This window comes from Sander lucioperca, chromosome 6 (assembly GCF_008315115.2).
Source record: "Sander lucioperca isolate FBNREF2018 chromosome 6, SLUC_FBN_1.2, whole genome shotgun sequence".
Classification (NCBI taxonomy): domain Eukaryota; kingdom Metazoa; phylum Chordata; class Actinopteri; order Perciformes; family Percidae; genus Sander; species Sander lucioperca.
Window position 1 is genome coordinate 21,521,575 of NC_050178.1, and position 17,084 is coordinate 21,538,658.

At 41.1% G+C, this 17,084-nt stretch overlaps 1 protein-coding gene across 1 annotated transcript; it reads left to right on the forward strand.

The window, feature by feature from the left end:
• Nucleotides 1-4,408: 4,408 nt before the first annotated feature.
• On the forward strand, nt 4,409-15,984 carry LOC116052978 (NACHT, LRR and PYD domains-containing protein 3-like; the record flags this gene model as incomplete). The annotated part of the gene is made up of 8 exons (XM_031303832.2): nt 4,409-4,731; nt 5,252-7,046; nt 7,665-7,838; nt 7,924-8,097; nt 8,183-8,356; nt 9,304-9,477; nt 9,595-9,641; nt 15,491-15,984. Coding segments are annotated over exons 1-8 (3,318 nt in total), but the record flags the coding sequence as incomplete, so codon positions are not given.
• Nucleotides 15,985-17,084: the final 1,100 nt, after the last annotated feature.

Genomic DNA, 17,084 nt, shown 5'->3' on the forward strand with positions numbered 1-17,084 from the left:
TGTATGTCTGTGTGTGTGTGTGTGTGTGTGTGTCTGTGTGTGTGTGTGTGTGTGTGTGTGTGTGTGTGTGTGTGTGTGTGTGTGTGTGTGTGTATGTGTGTTTAACCATAATTGTGTTGCAGAAAATTACGTTTTTACTTCCGGTGGCCAATCAGTGAAAAGCACTATTAACCTCCACTGACAACAACATCCACAGTTACACAGTGAGAAGAAACAAAGCTCTTACAGTTTTTTACGATCGCTATGACAATTTTTTCAATACTTCAACTTTCCTAAACTCTTAACGCACCAACACACCTACAACACACAATTGGCAAAACAGTTAATTTCATGCTCAAAATCACACATTTTAAACTAAACTAAACTCCAACACTGATTTTCAAAATACAATAATTCAATAACGCAATACACTGTGTTTACCAAAACAATGCTAACATGTGTCTAAGTGGAATAATTCTTCCAAAACACTAACACATGTTCTCTTCCAACAGGAACATTTAGTCAATCATAGAACAATGTCATACAAAACACTAACATCAGATGGAATTAAAGAAACTGCATTAATTGATATGTGTCAGGTCTGCCCTTATACAATAGACAATAGTATTTGTATCGATCATAGATTGTGTTTTGGACTGCAGTTTCTCTTGAAGCCTCTCTACATTTTTGTTTTGTTGGGTTTAGTAAATGCATGCATATTTCTTTTTCTTTTTTTTTTTAAAGATTATTTTTTGGGCTTTTCCGCCTTTATTTGACAGGACAGCTAGTTGAGAAAGGGGAGAGAGAGAGGGGGAAGACATGCAGGAAATCGTCACAAGTCGGATTTGCGTCGAGGCATAAACCTCCAAGTATATGTGCGCCTGCTCTACCCACTGAGCAACCCGGCCACCATTTTGTTTCTTTTGCTGCAGAGATTCAATACAAAAAATGAATGACCCATCTCTGAGTAGCTTTATAGAATGTACGGTTTATGAAAAAAAGGAGACAGAGACAGAATTGTCCTGGTACTCCTCTTCCTCTCCCTCGTGAAGGCATTTTTCTTATTTTCTGTATTCATCTACAGCATATTGTTCAAATAGGTCCTCTTTTACTGTACTACCATATGATCATGTGATTGAACGAACTTCAACAGCTGAGTGTGTTTCCTAGAAGGGAATCAGCTGTGATTGATCTATTTGCATAACTTCAATCAGCTCTTTCTCAATAAATGCATGTATAAAATGCAGGGGATTTATTTGTGTTTCAATTTACAATATGATCAGCTGTTCACTTTGACTTTAGCCTATAAGTTAGGTTAAGAACATGTTACCTGTTCTGACATACAGTGTGAAAGCATTTGTAAATTTGGCATTAAAGATCCATTGTTTTGGTCTTGGTGGAGCTTGTGTGTAAAAGAAGTTCAAGCATTTAAAATAATTTGTGTTAACTGTATGCATTTTGTGTCAAAGCAACAAGAAATGTGTTAATTGTAAAGCCTTCACAGACAGATGTTGTGCTGTGTTAAGAGTTTAGGAAAGTTGTTAAAAGTATTGAAAAAAGTGCCATAGCGATCGTAAAAAAAACTGAATTTGACAGGACAGCTAGTTGAGAAAGGGGAGAGAGAGAGGGGGAAGACATGCAGGAAATCGTCACAAGTCGGATTTGAACCCTCCAAGTATATGTGCGCCTGCTCTACCCACTGAGCCAACCCGGCCACCATTTTCTTTCTTTTGCTGCAGAGATTCAATACAAAAAATGAATGACCCATCTCAGAGTAACTTTATAGAACGTACAGTTTATGAAAAAAAGAGACAGAGACAGAATTGTCCTGGTACTCCTCTTCCTCTCCCTTGTGAAGGCATTTTTCTTATTTTCTGTGTTCATCTACAGTATATTGTTCAAATAGGTCCTCTTTTATTGTATTACCATATGATCATGCGATTGAAAGAACCTCAACACCTGAGTGTGTTTCCTAGAAGGGAATCAGCTATGATTGATCTATTTGCATAACTTCAATCAGCTTTTTCTGTATAAAATCCACCGGATATATTTGTGTTTCAATTTACAATATAAGCAGCTGTTCACTTTGACTTTAGCCTATAAGTTAGGTTTAGAACATGATGTTATCTGTTCTGACATACAGTGTGAAAACATTTGCAAATTGGTCAGTAAAAATCCATTGATTTGGTCTTGGTTGAGCTTGTGTGTAAAAGAACTTCAAGCATTTTAAATTTGTGTTAACTGTATGCATTTTGTGTCAAAGCAACAAGAAATGTGTTAATTGTATAGCCTACACATACAGATGTTGTGCTGTGTTAAGAGTTTAGGAAAGTTGTTAAAAGTATTGAAAAAGGTGTCATAGCGATCGTAAAAAAAAAAACTGTATTGTGAAAATCTGCTTCCTGACAGGTGGAGCTGTGACTCATCATGAAATAACTCACCTGAGTTCTTCATCAACTCTTTGGACTGTTTGAAGAAACTGTAAGTTGCTGTTTGATACTTTAACAACACGTTAGTCTTTGGTCTCTTCAGGGTTAGTTTCTGGCTCTGTAATGTTAAATATAATGTTTCTACTTCACTTCTTATTTCCTGAGAAAGTGTGGCCGACTCTTGTGTTGAAGATAAATCTACATGTTGATGATTTACTGGAATCAAACAGCTGATCTTTATTTCCTTTCTCCAGCTGTCAGAAAACAAACGGTCGTCTCCATCAGAGGAAAGTGAGACACAACACAACTCTAATGTTTCTGCTAAAAGGTTCAAGGTTCAATGTTCGGCTTTATTGGCATTATACAACAGAATTGTCCAATCAAATGCAATCGCCATTTACAGCTGGCTCTGATGAAGTTAAGTTACCAACCGGGCTGCCTCTGTGGACTTTGGTCTAGAATATCGGGAAAAAAGTCAAAAATTGTCAAAAGATATTCCAAAAAGGCGACTAAAAAAAAAAATAAAAAAAAAAAATAAAAGCAGCAAAAATGTCTAAAAATGTGACAAAAACCTTACAAAAGGAACAAAATCTTCTAAAACCCATAAAGCCTGTCTATGGGTACATAGTTTTCTCTCCATGTTAGTTATCTGGGCATTAAGGCTCAGCGATGTGGGGAAAAAATCTAATTGTTACTTTTCTGCCAGATATTGTGATTAAGATTTGCTTAAGCAGGACGGTGAAGACCCTCTGGAGCCCGGGGACGACTCCGATGGCGAAGGCTGACTCCCTCTGGAGGCTGAGCAGGAGTCGGCCGGGCCACTGACTGAACACAGGGGGCAGGAGTCGGCCAGGCCGCCAACAAAGGCAAAGTCTCTGGGGCGCCAGGAAACTGAAACACACACAACCATGACACATCAAACAGCTTTTGACCTTGCTAGGGTTAGCGGAGGCCCATTAAAGTTTATTCAAATGTATTAATCTTGCAATAATCTGTAATTTCAGTTGTATACGTTAATATTCTAAATGTGTTCCAGTTTGTTTCCAGGGCCCTGTTTCAGAAGGCAGGTTTAACAAACTGAGTAGTCAATTTAAACACAGTCATGGAAATGCTGTTAAAACACATTCAAACTATTTGCAGTCTATTTAATAGGAAATATGTTCCATCAGTGCGGCCAGTCACATCATGTTATAAACACAGAATTTAGAAGAATTTAACTGTTTATTGATCTCCAATGGGGAAATTACAATTTACACTCTGTTTGTAAATAACTACACTACACACACAGGCCTGAAATACACACACATGCTCAGGACCTATTCATGCACAAATGGAGAGATGTCAGAGTGAGTGGGCTGCCAGTGCTGGACCAGCGCCCTGAGCGGTTGGGGGGGGGTGTGGTGCCTTGCTCAAGGGCACCTGGCAGTGCCCAGGAGGTGAACTGGCATCTCTCCAGCTACCAATCCACACTCTGTAATTTGGTCCGTACTGGGACTTGAACCGGCGACCCTCCGGTTTCCAACCCAACTCCCTACGGACTGAGCTACTGCCACCCCAAAAAAAAAAAAACCCAAAATTGATGTTTTTACCACAAACAAAGTGTGTGGTAAAAACATAAATTTCGTAACAGGAGAGTGGGGTTCAAATCCCGGTCAGGACTCATCCAGTGAGGGTCGAGACCATAGAAATCATGAAAACACGGCAAAACCAGCCAGCTAGTAGACGACTTGTTAGTTGGCTAAGGTTAGCTTGCTAACTCCGCCACGTGAAAACGTAGTCTCACAGAAAAGATGTGTAAACCGAAGGCAACAGTGGCAAAGTTTATTGATCCATATTCTGGGTTCATGAATCCATGTTCTTGAGATTTCTACATCAATATTTTTCTGCTTCTACTTAAAACTAATAAAACATTGTCATCACATCTTAATCTACAAAATTGGTCTGTTTCTAGTTTTCTAGTATTTTTAACCCAAAGAAATGTTTCTATAAATTGACAATGTTCTTTTGATATCTTTTGGATCTTTGCAGGGACAAAAGATGGAGACACCTCAAGAGGTTGTCTTGGGAACTTTAGAAGATTTGGGAGACGAGGACTTTGAAAGATTTAAGTGGCACCTGCAGCAAAAAGGGGCCCTTGAAGACTTCCCAGCAATCAGAAAAAGCAAACTGGATAATGTAAACAGGGTGAAGACAGCGGACCAGATGTTCTTGACCTACAGTATGAACACAATTAAAGTGACCAGAATAGTTTTAATGAAGATGAATCAGAATGAGCTAGTGAAGAATTTATCAAATTTATCAAACACCATCTCAGAACCTGCAGGTAAGGCATAATAATATTATTTAGAAAATGAATGTAACAAAAAATTAAACATATTACAATGTCTTCAACAAACAGTAGATTTGTAGCCAATGTCTCCCTCTTATCTACAAAGATAGATGTATATATTGTGCTTACAACAACAGAACAAGCTACCAACACACATCTACCACAGACACAAAATGTAAAGTGTCTCCAAGAACAAAAGTTGATGAAACAAAGTCAGACAATCCATTTTTTTGGGCTCTTCTGGTTAACAATTGCACACACTGATGCCACTGTGAGAAACACCTTGGACAATATTAATTCCCATCCCTCTGTAATTAAGTCATACACCTGGTTTCTTTGGAGACCACAGAGTTCATGGATGCATGACTAGAACACACAACATATCAGTTGTTGTTGAGGAATAGTAAGTCATTTTAAATAAGTTATTCTCGTAAATAGATTTTAGGAAAACAGAAATGTGCACAGACATTAACTGCAACAACCATTCATTGATTTCATTGTTTTATGTTTTCAGAGATTCTTGCTTCATGCCAGCAAAAAGTCAAATCCAACTCACAAAAGAAGGTCCAGTGTGTGTTTGAGGGGATTGCTAAAGCTGGAAACAAAATCTGTCTGAATAAGATGTTCACAGAGATCTGCATCACAGGCGGAGAGGCTGAAGAGGTCAATGATGAACATGAGGTCAGACAGATTGAAACAGCATCCTGGAAACCAAACAGACCAGAAACAACAATCATATGTGAGGACATATTTAAAGCCCCACCTGGAAGAGATGAACAAATCAGAACAGTGATAACAACGGGAGTGGCTGGCATCGGGAAAACAGTCTTAACAAAGAAGTTCACTCTGGACTGGGCTGAAGACAAAGCCAACCAGGACATCCAGTTCACATTTACATTCACCTTCAGAGAGCTGAATGTGCTGAAAGAGAAAAAGTACAGCTTGGTGGAACTTGTTCATTTGTTCTTTAGTGAAACCAAAGAAGCAGGAATCTACAGGTTTGAAGAGTTCCAGGTTGTGTTCATCTTTGACGGTCTGGATGAGTGTCGACTTCCTCTGGACTTCCTCAACACTGAGATCCTGACTGATGTTACAGAGTCCACCTCAGTGGGTGTGCTGCTGACAAACCTCATCAGGGGGAAACTGCTTCCCTCTGCTCGCCTCTGGATAACCACAAGGCCTGCAGCAGCCAATCAGATCCCTCCTGAGTGTGTTGACATGGTGACAGAGGTCAGAGGGTTCACTGACTCACAAAAGGAGGAGTACTTCAGGAAGAGATTCACAGCTGATGAGAAGGCCAGCAGAATCATCTCCCACATCAAGACATCACGAAGCCTCCACATCATGTGTCACATCCCAATATTCTGCTGGATTACTGCTACAGTTCTGGAGAAGGTGTTGAAGACCAGAGAGGGAGGAGAGCTGCCCAAGACCCTGACCGAGATGTACATCTACTTCCTGGTGGTTCAGTCCAAACGGAAGAATGTCAAGTATGATGGAGGAGCCGAGAAGGATCCACACTGGAGTCCAGACACCAGGAAGATGATCGAGTCTCTGGGAAAACTGGCTTTTGAGCAGCTGCAGAAAAGCAACCTGATCTTCTATGAATCAGACCTGACAGAGTGTGGCATCGATATCACAGCAGCCTCAGTGTACTCAGGAGTGTTCACACAAATCTTTAAAGAGGAGAGAGGACTTTACCAGGACAATGTGTTCTGCTTTGTCCATTTGAGCATTCAAGAGTTTCTGGCTGCTCTTCATGTCCATCTGACATTCATCAACTCTGGAGTCAATCTGCTTTTGGAAAAACGGAAAACAACCTCGTTGTCTAACGTCTTCAGAGACAAATCAACATGTTTCTACCAGAGTGCTGTTGCCAAGGCCTTACAGAGTCCAAATGGACACCTGGACTTGTTCCTCCGCTTCCTCCTGGGTCTTTCACTGGAGACCAATCAGAATCTTCTACGAGGTCTACTGACACAGACAGGAAGTATGTCAGAGACAAACAAGAAAACAGTCGAGTACGTCAAGAAGAAGATTAATAAGGATCTGTCTGCAGAGAGAAGCATCAATCTGTTCCACTGCCTGAATGAACTGAATGATCATTCTCTAGTGGAGGAGATCCAACAGTCCCTGAGATCAGGAAGTCTCTCCACGGGTAAACTGTCTCCTGCTCAGTGGTCAGCTCTGGTCTTCATCTTACTGTCATCAGAGAAAGAGCTGGATGTGTTTGACCTGACGAAATATGGTGCTTCAAAGAATGCTCTTCTGAGGCTGCTGCCAGTGGTCAAAGCCTCCAACAAAGTTCTGTATGTGCACACAGAACTATCCAGATTAAATATAGTTTTTCTTCTTCCTAACAATGTTTTCTTGTTATTGTTTTCTTATATGTTGCTGATTCCTCTTCAGGTTAAGTGGTTGTGAACTCTCACAGAGAAGCTGTGAAGCTTTGTCCTCAGTTCTCAGCTCCCATTCCTCTAGTCTGAGAGAGCTGGACCTGAGTCACATCAACCTGAAGGATTCAGGAGTGAAGCTGGTGTCTCCTGGACTGAAGAGTCCAGACTGCAGACTGGAAACTCTCAGGTTGGTGTCCAGATGTCTGGAAAATGATGGCTCTCAGCTATTATTTTCTTCATAAATTAATTATTACATGGACTTTTCATTTCAGACTGAGTGGCTGTAACCTGTCAGAGAGAAGCTATGAAGCTCTGTCCTCAGTTCTTAGCTCCCAGTCCTCTAGTCTGAGAGAGCTGGACCTGAGTAACAATGCCCTGAAGGATTCAGGAGTGGAGCTGGTGTCTGCTGGACTGAAGAGTCCAGACTGCAGACTGGAAACTCTCAGGTTGGTGTTCAGCTGTTTGGAAAATGATGGCTCTCAGCTCTTATTTTCTTCATAAATTAATTATTACATGGACTTTTCATTTAAGACTGAGTGGCTGTAACCTGTCAGAGAGAAGCTGTGAAACTCTGTCCTCAGTTCTCAGCTCCCAGTCCTCTAGTCTGAGAGAGCTGGACCTGAGTAACAACAACCTGCAGGATTCAGGAGTGAAGCTGGTGTCTCCTGGACTGAAGAGTCCAGACTGCAGACTGGAAACTCTCAGGTTGGTGTTCAGCTGTTTGGAAAAATATGGCTCTCAGCTCTTATTTTCTTCATATATTAATTATTGGATTGACTTTAATTTTCAGACTGAGTGGCTGTAACCTGTCACATAGAGGCTGTAAAGATCTTTCCTCAGTTCTCAGCTCCCAGTCCTCTAGTCTGAGAGAGCTGGACCTGAGTAACAACAACCTGAAGGATTCAGGAGTGAAGCTGGTGTCTGCTGGACTGAAGAGTCCAGACTGCAGACTGGAAACTCTCAGGTTGGTGTTCAGATGTCTGGCAAATTATGGCTCTCAGCTCTCATTTTCTTCATAAATTAATTATAAGATGGACTTTTCATTTCAGACTGAGTGGCTGTAACCTGTCAGAGAGAAGCTGTGAAGCTCTGTCCTCAGTTCTCAGCTCCCAGTCCTCTAGTCTGAGAGAGCTGGACCTGAGTAACAATGCCCTGAAGGATTCAGGAGTGGAGCTGGTGTCTGCTGGACTGAAGAGTCCAGACTGCAGACTGGAAACTCTCAGGTTGGTGTTCAGCTGTTTCATGAGCTCTTATTTTCTTCATAGAATAATTATGGAATGGACACAGTGGCCTCAGTTCTCAGCTTCTAAATAGACAGATAGATAGCCATGTATTGATCCCAAAATGGGAAATTACAGTGTTACACCAGCAAAATAGCAGTCACACAGCACAGAATATACATACAATACTAGTTAAAAAGTTGTATTGCCTGTGGTAGGAATGATTTCTTGTAGCGGTCCATACAACATCGAAGCTGTCAGAGCCTCTTAGAGAAGGTGCTCCTCTGTTGGACCAGTGTGGGGTGGAGAGGGTGGTCAGGGTTATCCATGATAGATAACAGTTTGTTCAGTGACCTCCTCTCCACCACAGCTTCAAAAGTGTCCTGTTTGCAGCCAATAACGGAGCCAGCCTCCCTGACCAGTTTGTTCAGTCTGTTTGTGTCGCTGGCTCCGATGCTGCTGCCCCAGCAGATGGCGAAGGAGAACAGAGCACTGGCCACAACAGACTGGTAGAACATCTCCAAAATTCTGCTGCACATGTTGAAGGATCTCAGCTTCCTCAGGAAATAGAGTCTGCTTATCCCCTTCTTGTAAACAGCAGTGCTGTTGATTTTCCAGTTCAGCCTGCTGTCAATGTTGACACCCAGGTATCTGTACTCCCCAACCATGTCCACATCTCCACCCAGAATCTATCAGAATTCGAATCATCTAGTGGCGTTTCTAGGACTTGAGGAGGGTTTTGTTTTCAAATTTGTGTGGTGGCTTATGATGGGGAGGTGGTGTTTATTACAGGACTTCAGAACACTATTCTCCATCAGTGACAGTTTATGTTGCTGTTATGAGCATCTAATGCGTCTAATGTGTGCATGTGTGTGTGTGTGTGTGTGTGTGTGTGTGTGTGTGTGTGTGTGTGTGTGTGTGTGTGTGTGTGTGTGTGTGTGTGTTTGCAGTCTGTCAGGCTGTCTGGTCACAGAGGAAGGCTGTATTTCTCTGGCCTCAGGTCTGAGCTCCAACCCCTCCCATCTGAGTGAGCTGGACCTGAGCTATAATCATCCTGGAGACTCAGGAGTGAATCTGCTGTCAGCAGGACTTGAGGATCCTATCTGGAGACTGGGAACTCTCAGGTATGGACAGATGGACAAAACAGTTCCTCTGCCACTAACTGAGGAACTCTGGTTCATGTTTAATGGAGGATCTGAGTGAATGTGTATGAAGTTGATTGTGACTATTTCTTCCTGCAGGATGGACCATGGTGGACCGCACAGGTTGAAACCTGGTCTAAGGAAGTGTGAGTGTGTTTTATGTATGATTTATTTAATTCACTAATTGTCCGGGTGAATTGATCAACATCCCTGTAAATGGGCCAAAAGACAAATTTTCACCTGTAGTCCCTCTGCCTGATGTTAAATATAAAAATAAAATAAAAACACACATGTCAAATCAGAACCAGAGAAAGTAAAACATCTGAGCAGAATGAAGAGCTTAGATGAGTCAGGCAGCATGGCAGTAATGAATAATGCAGACAATGAATACAGACTAATAGGGGCTTTCCGACCGGATAGTACTTGTACTTTTTAGAGGAAAAGTACACTTCTAAGCAGTTCTAAGAACTATTCTCCCCAAAATCTTTTTTTTCCATTTGCATTCCCACTGGCCAAGTGGCCATAGGGACTGGTAGGAGGGGTAAAGGAGTGACGCAAGCACAGCAATGGTCTTTATAGCATCGTCACTAGACCTTAGCGCCACATACAACAACAAAGCAGCATGGAGGAGGCTGTTGGAATGTTCCTGTTGTGCCTTGCTGGGATCCTCACAACGGAGCTTCTCAACTCCGAAAACTTTGAGGTAAATTGTCAATTCGGCAACGATTTTTGGAAGACTGCCTATATTCGAAATCTAAAGAGTTCATTTCTCGCCTAAAATGTCAGAAGTGAATTTAATGATGAATAAGATGGTGAAAATTGTTAAAACTGTCCCGTTGTTGGTTGTTGCTCTGTCTGCAAGTTCCGAGTTGGCAGTGGGCGTGACTTATAAGTTCGATCAATCAAGTACACCTAGGAAAAGGGAAAAGGGAAAAGACCCTGCTCTGAAGTAGGAGCTAAAAAAGTACGCTACTGCGGCCAGAGGAACTTAAAAATCCCCAAATTTTTCCTGTCGGAACACGTCGAAAAAAAGTGTTCTGGGAACGTTTAGTTCTAAGAACTGAAAAAATCCCTCCGGTCGGAAACCCCTAATGTTAAGCAGACAATCAGCACCAGCAATAAAAACAAGACATCAAATCTCATTACGGAAAATAGGTAAAACCAGAAGGGACACAATCTGACAGACAATCCGCACAAGCAAATAAAGAGGCAGACTGCTGGTTGAAGTTGGATTTTGTTCAGTTGTTTGTGTTTTGTTCATCTTGCCTGATGTGTTTTTTGAAGAGTTGAGTCTAAAGGCAGATTTATGTACATTGAAGCGATACTGTCGTTAAAGACCCACTGATCGCTGTCTGATTCTGTGAATGAATGCCCGCATTGCATTGTGGGATATCTGCTTTGAATGCGTCTAGCTCGGATCATATCGTAATGTTCTGTATTACAGCATACTGTAATATTTCACCAGTAATAAGACCAAAATAATATTTTTAAAAGAAAAGAAATGAATACCATGATAACATCTAAATAATTGTTGATAGATGTAGCGTTATAGTTTTAAAAATGTCAATAAACAAAAAAAGCAATCCAGCTTCCCTGGTCGAAATAGACCAAAATAATGACATTAAAAGAAATACATATAAACCATGATAATATCTGGTGAATAAATGTTGATTAAAACAGCTGTTATTGGGCTAAAAATATCAATAATAAAACTGTCACAGATTTCAAGTTAAAGGAGAATTCTATGGTAAAAAAAAAATGTTTTTTAAATATCGACGATCTAACTCAGATAAAACTGTAAACATACAGTATGAGCTGAGCGAGTCACTGAGCCAGGAAATATCGAATACAAGAGGTAATATTTTACCCACAAGTTCTGAAGGCATGGACGTAATGATTTACAGTAAAGCTTAATTTTGTGTAGGCCTATATTGGATAGTAAAACATACCTCTGTGTTTGCAAAACATGCTTGCAATACAGTGTTATTTGAGGTTGTGTGTCTATCTATCTATGTTAGCTTGTCCAAGTTATATCGTCACTGTTTAAAAGTATTTATAGTCATATGTGTAATGTTGTAGGGGCTGTAATGTAGTGGTAATATAGCCGTAGCCGCGAGAAAAGAATCATGATAAATACGATTGTGTATTTTCTAAGAGTAACGGTTTTCTACAGCCTATGGGAGTAACCAGTTGTTTCAGATAAAACCAAAACAAACTGTTACCTGCAGGGGCGCCACCAGGAATTTTGGGCCCCATGACAAAAAATCTAATTGGACCCCCTCTGTGCAGCTGTTGTCACCACATCTCTAGGACCTAACTGTCCCCTTCAAAAGCTTTTCATAACTCTCATTAAAGGCTTACAACTGTCTTGCTTCTTGTAGTTCAATACTAGTACTAGCACAATATTTACTGCTGGTGATTTGTACATGCATGCAAGTCTAGTATGCAGTTCACTATTTGATGCAAGATTAAAAGCAACTATGCACATGCAGGCTCAGGTAAGCTACTCACTGTTTCCAACTGTCCAGCATCCAGTACAGACAGTAGAATGTTGTTTTTTTTATTTTATTTCATAATGATCATTATGTGAGAAACTTATTGTTATTAATGTGTTTTTTTTGTAATGGTAAAAAGAGCAAGAGAGACAGAGAAATCCCCACAGACTCCCTGCAATGATGCTAACTGGCATGTCATTGACCACAATGTTCTCACCTTCTTCACTGGGGGGCACAGTTAGGGGGAGACTGGGCTGCTGCTGACTCATCTGTTGTTAAGTCTGCTAAAAGGGGTAGGGACAATGATTTAATATGAATATCTTGCTAAACATTTCCCTGCACTGATTAAACGGTGATTAAATGTAGGCTAACACTAGTCTGTAGCTAGCTAGCTTATTTCACTATGGACATTAAGCTAGCAGGTTAATACCACGCACAGACTACAGGCTACCCACCTTTCTTGGTGAAAAACTGGGTTACAGTTTGACATCCTTTCCTTTGTCTTTCCTCTCTCTCATTTCTCTCTTTCCTTTTTTGAAAACCAGATTTTGATTTAACGTTACTTGGGAACATCGTGATCACTGTAGCTAGTTCTGGCGATCTACTGACTGCAACTAAACACCGTCACTGAGTGCGCTAAGGAAGGACCAAACCATTTCATGCAGATACAGGGGCGTGGCAGGACCAAACCATTTCATGCAGATACAGGGGGGTGGCAGGACCAAACCATTTCATGCAGATACAGGGGGGTGGTCAGTCTATATGGATGTTTACTTTTTCGTCAATGGGGATATTTAACTTTTACTGCCAAAAACAAGTAAAAACAAAGAGATCATTAATTTTATTATTATATCTGAAATATATATATTGAATGATGATGGTTTTAATCATTTTATTTTAGTTTTTACCTATTTATTGGGGCCCCTGTCAGTCATGGGCCCTTGGAATTGTCCTAACTTTTCCCCCCTATACGGCACCCCTGGTTACCTGGATGCTGACGTAGTTAAGTAATGCCTACTGGAAATACAAGTCAATAGTGTTCGAGTAGCTCGCAGCTTAGAGCTGCGGATGTGAAGAGTATGTGTTTTTGATTTCAACAGTTCGAAACCAGCTCGACGCAAACTTGCAATTATTGTATTTTCTTAAATGTATTTTTTGTATGTGGCTGCGATGTAATGCTCATTTATACAATCATATTCGCAGCAATAGATATGAGATGCAACCTGAAAATCGCCAGTAATGTGTTTGTGATTGTGTGATGAATCTGCTGCTGTTAGGTAAACACAATATACGGAAACCAGTTAGTGTGGAAACTAATAGGGACATAACACTGGACTTAAAAACGCGCCTCCCTTCTCACGCGAGCATTCTACACGCTTGATATGTGTGTCACTGTATTCTCTGAGGTCTATCGATTCCAATGATACCTTGTATGAGCCAATACATTCACGGGAGGCGGAGACAGCCCTGTGGGAAACCAGTGATTTCTCTGACGCAATGTCGGCCCATGTGCAGTTGGATCGACATTTGCTCGGACCAGTTACACCTGGATGTTACGAGACCCTCCTACCTTTTTAGCCAATAAGGAGACAATTCAATAGAGCCTAAGCATGTATTGGATTTCTCATCATCCTGCTGTGTTATCTCTGCTTTTCTCCATAAAAAGGGACTGGTATGATGCATAGCACATCCTGAACAATTTATAATTACTTATTTCAATATATTTTTGTAAATATTTATGTTTATGTGTGATTGATGTGGGTGTGTTTGTGTATTTGAGAAGTTTATTATTTTGCACTTTTTTGGCTTTTATCGTTGCACTTTTCAAATGGAAATGAGAAAAATGCACACACATATCTGTAGAAAATAATTTGTATAAAATGTTTGAGTATTTTGGCTACTGGATTTTTTCTGTATTAAGCTGAGACATGTTGCTATGACATTGTGTTGTCTGTATCTTACCAGATGTGTTTACAGCAGTGTATTTTAGTCAGTTTACAGATGTATGACTTGAACGGAAATAAAATACCTCCATTCTAGCCTCTGTAACTCTGTGTCAGTAAGGCCTAGAATCACCCTGACACGTGTAACAAAAACATGAAAGTGTTACCTTTCCAATGATATCAGGCACATCCCTGAGTGTCAAAGTATATGACAGCTGTACAACTTTTAATTTGGGTATGACGTTTAGACTAAAAAGAGGTTAAAGCCAGTTGGTGGATCAACAATCCTCTGATATTCATTCAGACTCAGTTCAGCAGACTGTAATGAAACTTCTCTGTAGCAGACGACAGTTTGATTTTGATGTTCAGGTGTGAACTTTTTTTTCTCCAGTAAAAGTGAGTTCTTTGGTTGAGCTAATAACAGTTTTAGAAAGCAGATGGTTCAGAGCTGCTTTATGCTGCTGCACACACACACAGACACATATACACACACACGCACACACAGACACATACACACACACACACAAACACACACACGCACACACACAGACACACACAGATACACACACAGATACACACACACACATACACACACAGACACATAAACACATACACACACACAGACACACACACACACACAGACACACACAAAAACACACACACACAGACACACACAAACACACACACACAGATACACACAAAACACACACACACATACACACACAAAAACACACACACACAAACACACACACACACACACAAACACACACATACACAGACACACACAAACACACACACACATAGACACACACAAAACACACACACACACACATACACACACACACACACACACACATACACATACAGACACACACATAAACACACACCTTTACAGCTACAGCTTTGTAAACTTGTTCTTATAACACCTTTGACGTGTCTTTTCCTACATGAGGAAAGACAATTTGTCAAACAACAATTAATCATTTCTCCTCATTTTACTCAGACATTAAATATAAGTTCATTTAAATGAGGGTTATTTACCATGAATGCAGAGAATAAGTGTCAAACTATAAAACTAGTGGTAATGAAGTTGGTTAAAAAGGAGAAACACAGAATTGAGTAATAAATTATAATTTTCTATACTTTATAAACAAGCAAAGCAGACAACAGTGTGATTATGGGATGCCAAACAGTATCCTGACTAAACATTAACATATACCAGTCTGTGATAATCCATAAACATATATTCATCTGATCTTAAATATAGGGAAAATAATTCATAATTTCTCTTTATTTTACTCTAAACTTGTTTATAATTTAATGTAAATTAGGTTTATTGACCATAACTTCCAAAGAATACGTGTAAAACTATCAAACTAATGGTAATGAGTTGTAATGAGTTGACTAGAAGGTGTAAATAGAATTGGGTAATATTTTATACTTCATGCTTTATAAACAGGAAACAGACCGGGTCAGTTTGACGGGAAGACAACACAAGAGTTAATAAATCAACAGATGATAATCTGCTGCTGTGTTGTGTCTGTTTCTCTCCATCAGATGTCTGTCAACTGGAACTGGACACAAACACAGTGAACAGAGACCTCAAACTGTCTGACAACAACAGGAAGGTGACATTAGTGGAGGAGGAGGATCAGCCATATCCTGATCATCCAGAGAGGTTTGACTGGCCTCAGCTGCTGTGTAGAGATGGTCTGACTGGTCGCTGTTACTGGGAGGTTGAGACGAGAGGACTGGTTAATATATTAGTGAGTTACAGAGGAATCAGCAGGAGAGGAGGCAGTAGAGACTGTTGGTTTGGATGTAATGATCAGTCCTGGACTCTGATCTGCTCTGGTGGTCGTTACTCTGTCTGGCACAATAAGAGAGGAACATCCATCTCCTCCTCCTCTGTCTCTGGTAGAGTAGCAGTGTATGTGGACTGTCCTGCTGGCTCTCTGTCCTTCTACACAGTCTCCTCTGACTCACTGATCCACATCTACACCTTCAACACCACATTCACTCAACCTCTTTATCCTGGGTTTGGGTTCTGGCCTGGTTCCTCAGTGTCTCTGTGTCCTCTGCAGGACTGAGAGTCTCTCCTGGTTCCTCAGTGTCTCTGTGTCCTCTGCAGGACTGAGAGTCTCTCCTGGTTCCTCAGTGTCTCTGAGTCCTCTGCAGGACTGAGAGTCTCTCCTGGTTCCTCAGTGTCTCTGAGTCCTCTGCAGGACTGAGAGTCTCTCCTGGTGCCTCAGTGTCTCTGTGTCCTCTGCAGGAATGAGAGTCTCTCCTGGTTCCTCAGTGTCTCTGTGTCCTCTGCAGGACTGAGAGTCTCTCCTGGTTCCTCAGTGTCTCTGTGTCCTCTGCAGGACTGAGAGTCTCTCCTGGTTCTTCAGTGTCTCTGAGTCCTCTGCAGGACTGAGAGTCTCTCCTGGTTCCTCAGTGTCTCTGAGTCCTCTGCAGGACTGAGAGTCTCTCCTGGTTCCTCAGTGTCTCTGTGTCCTCTGCAGGAATGAGAGTCTCTCCTAACATAACATAACATAACATAACATAGCTTTATTTGTATAGCGCCTTTCATACACAGAGTGCAGCTCAAAGCGCTTTTACATCCAAAACATTCAACACAACTCTCGCAGGAGCACATTTAAAGCACGCAAACAGTATATTTGCACTGTTGCACTGGTATTTTGCTTATTAGTTGACTGAATAATAATAATAATCACATACATAACATAACATAGCAGGGACAGATACAGCATGACATGAAGGAGAGGAGAGGGAAAAAAAGCAACTCTCAGACTATCCTCATAAAGACAAGAACAGTGTGGGAACAGGAAAAAACACCTCAGCACGTAGCACACAAGCAGTACATTTGCACTGCTGAACATAACATAACATAAATGTACAGTTGCACATTTAGTGGCGAAGGCGTGGGACTGGGGAGGGGGTAGGTTGGGGGAGTTTGGCCTGCTGAGAAACGCACAGCCCGGCAGTCCCACTAGTGTCCCAGTCCGCAGAATGTTATAGCGATAACACAGCACGTTGCCGTGGTGACACCCTTGAACAGTCCAGAACCGATACGACAATCAGCAGGCAGTGGGGGAGACGGGGGAGGAACCAAGAGAGTCTCGCTTGCAGAGCCCCAACAGGGTGA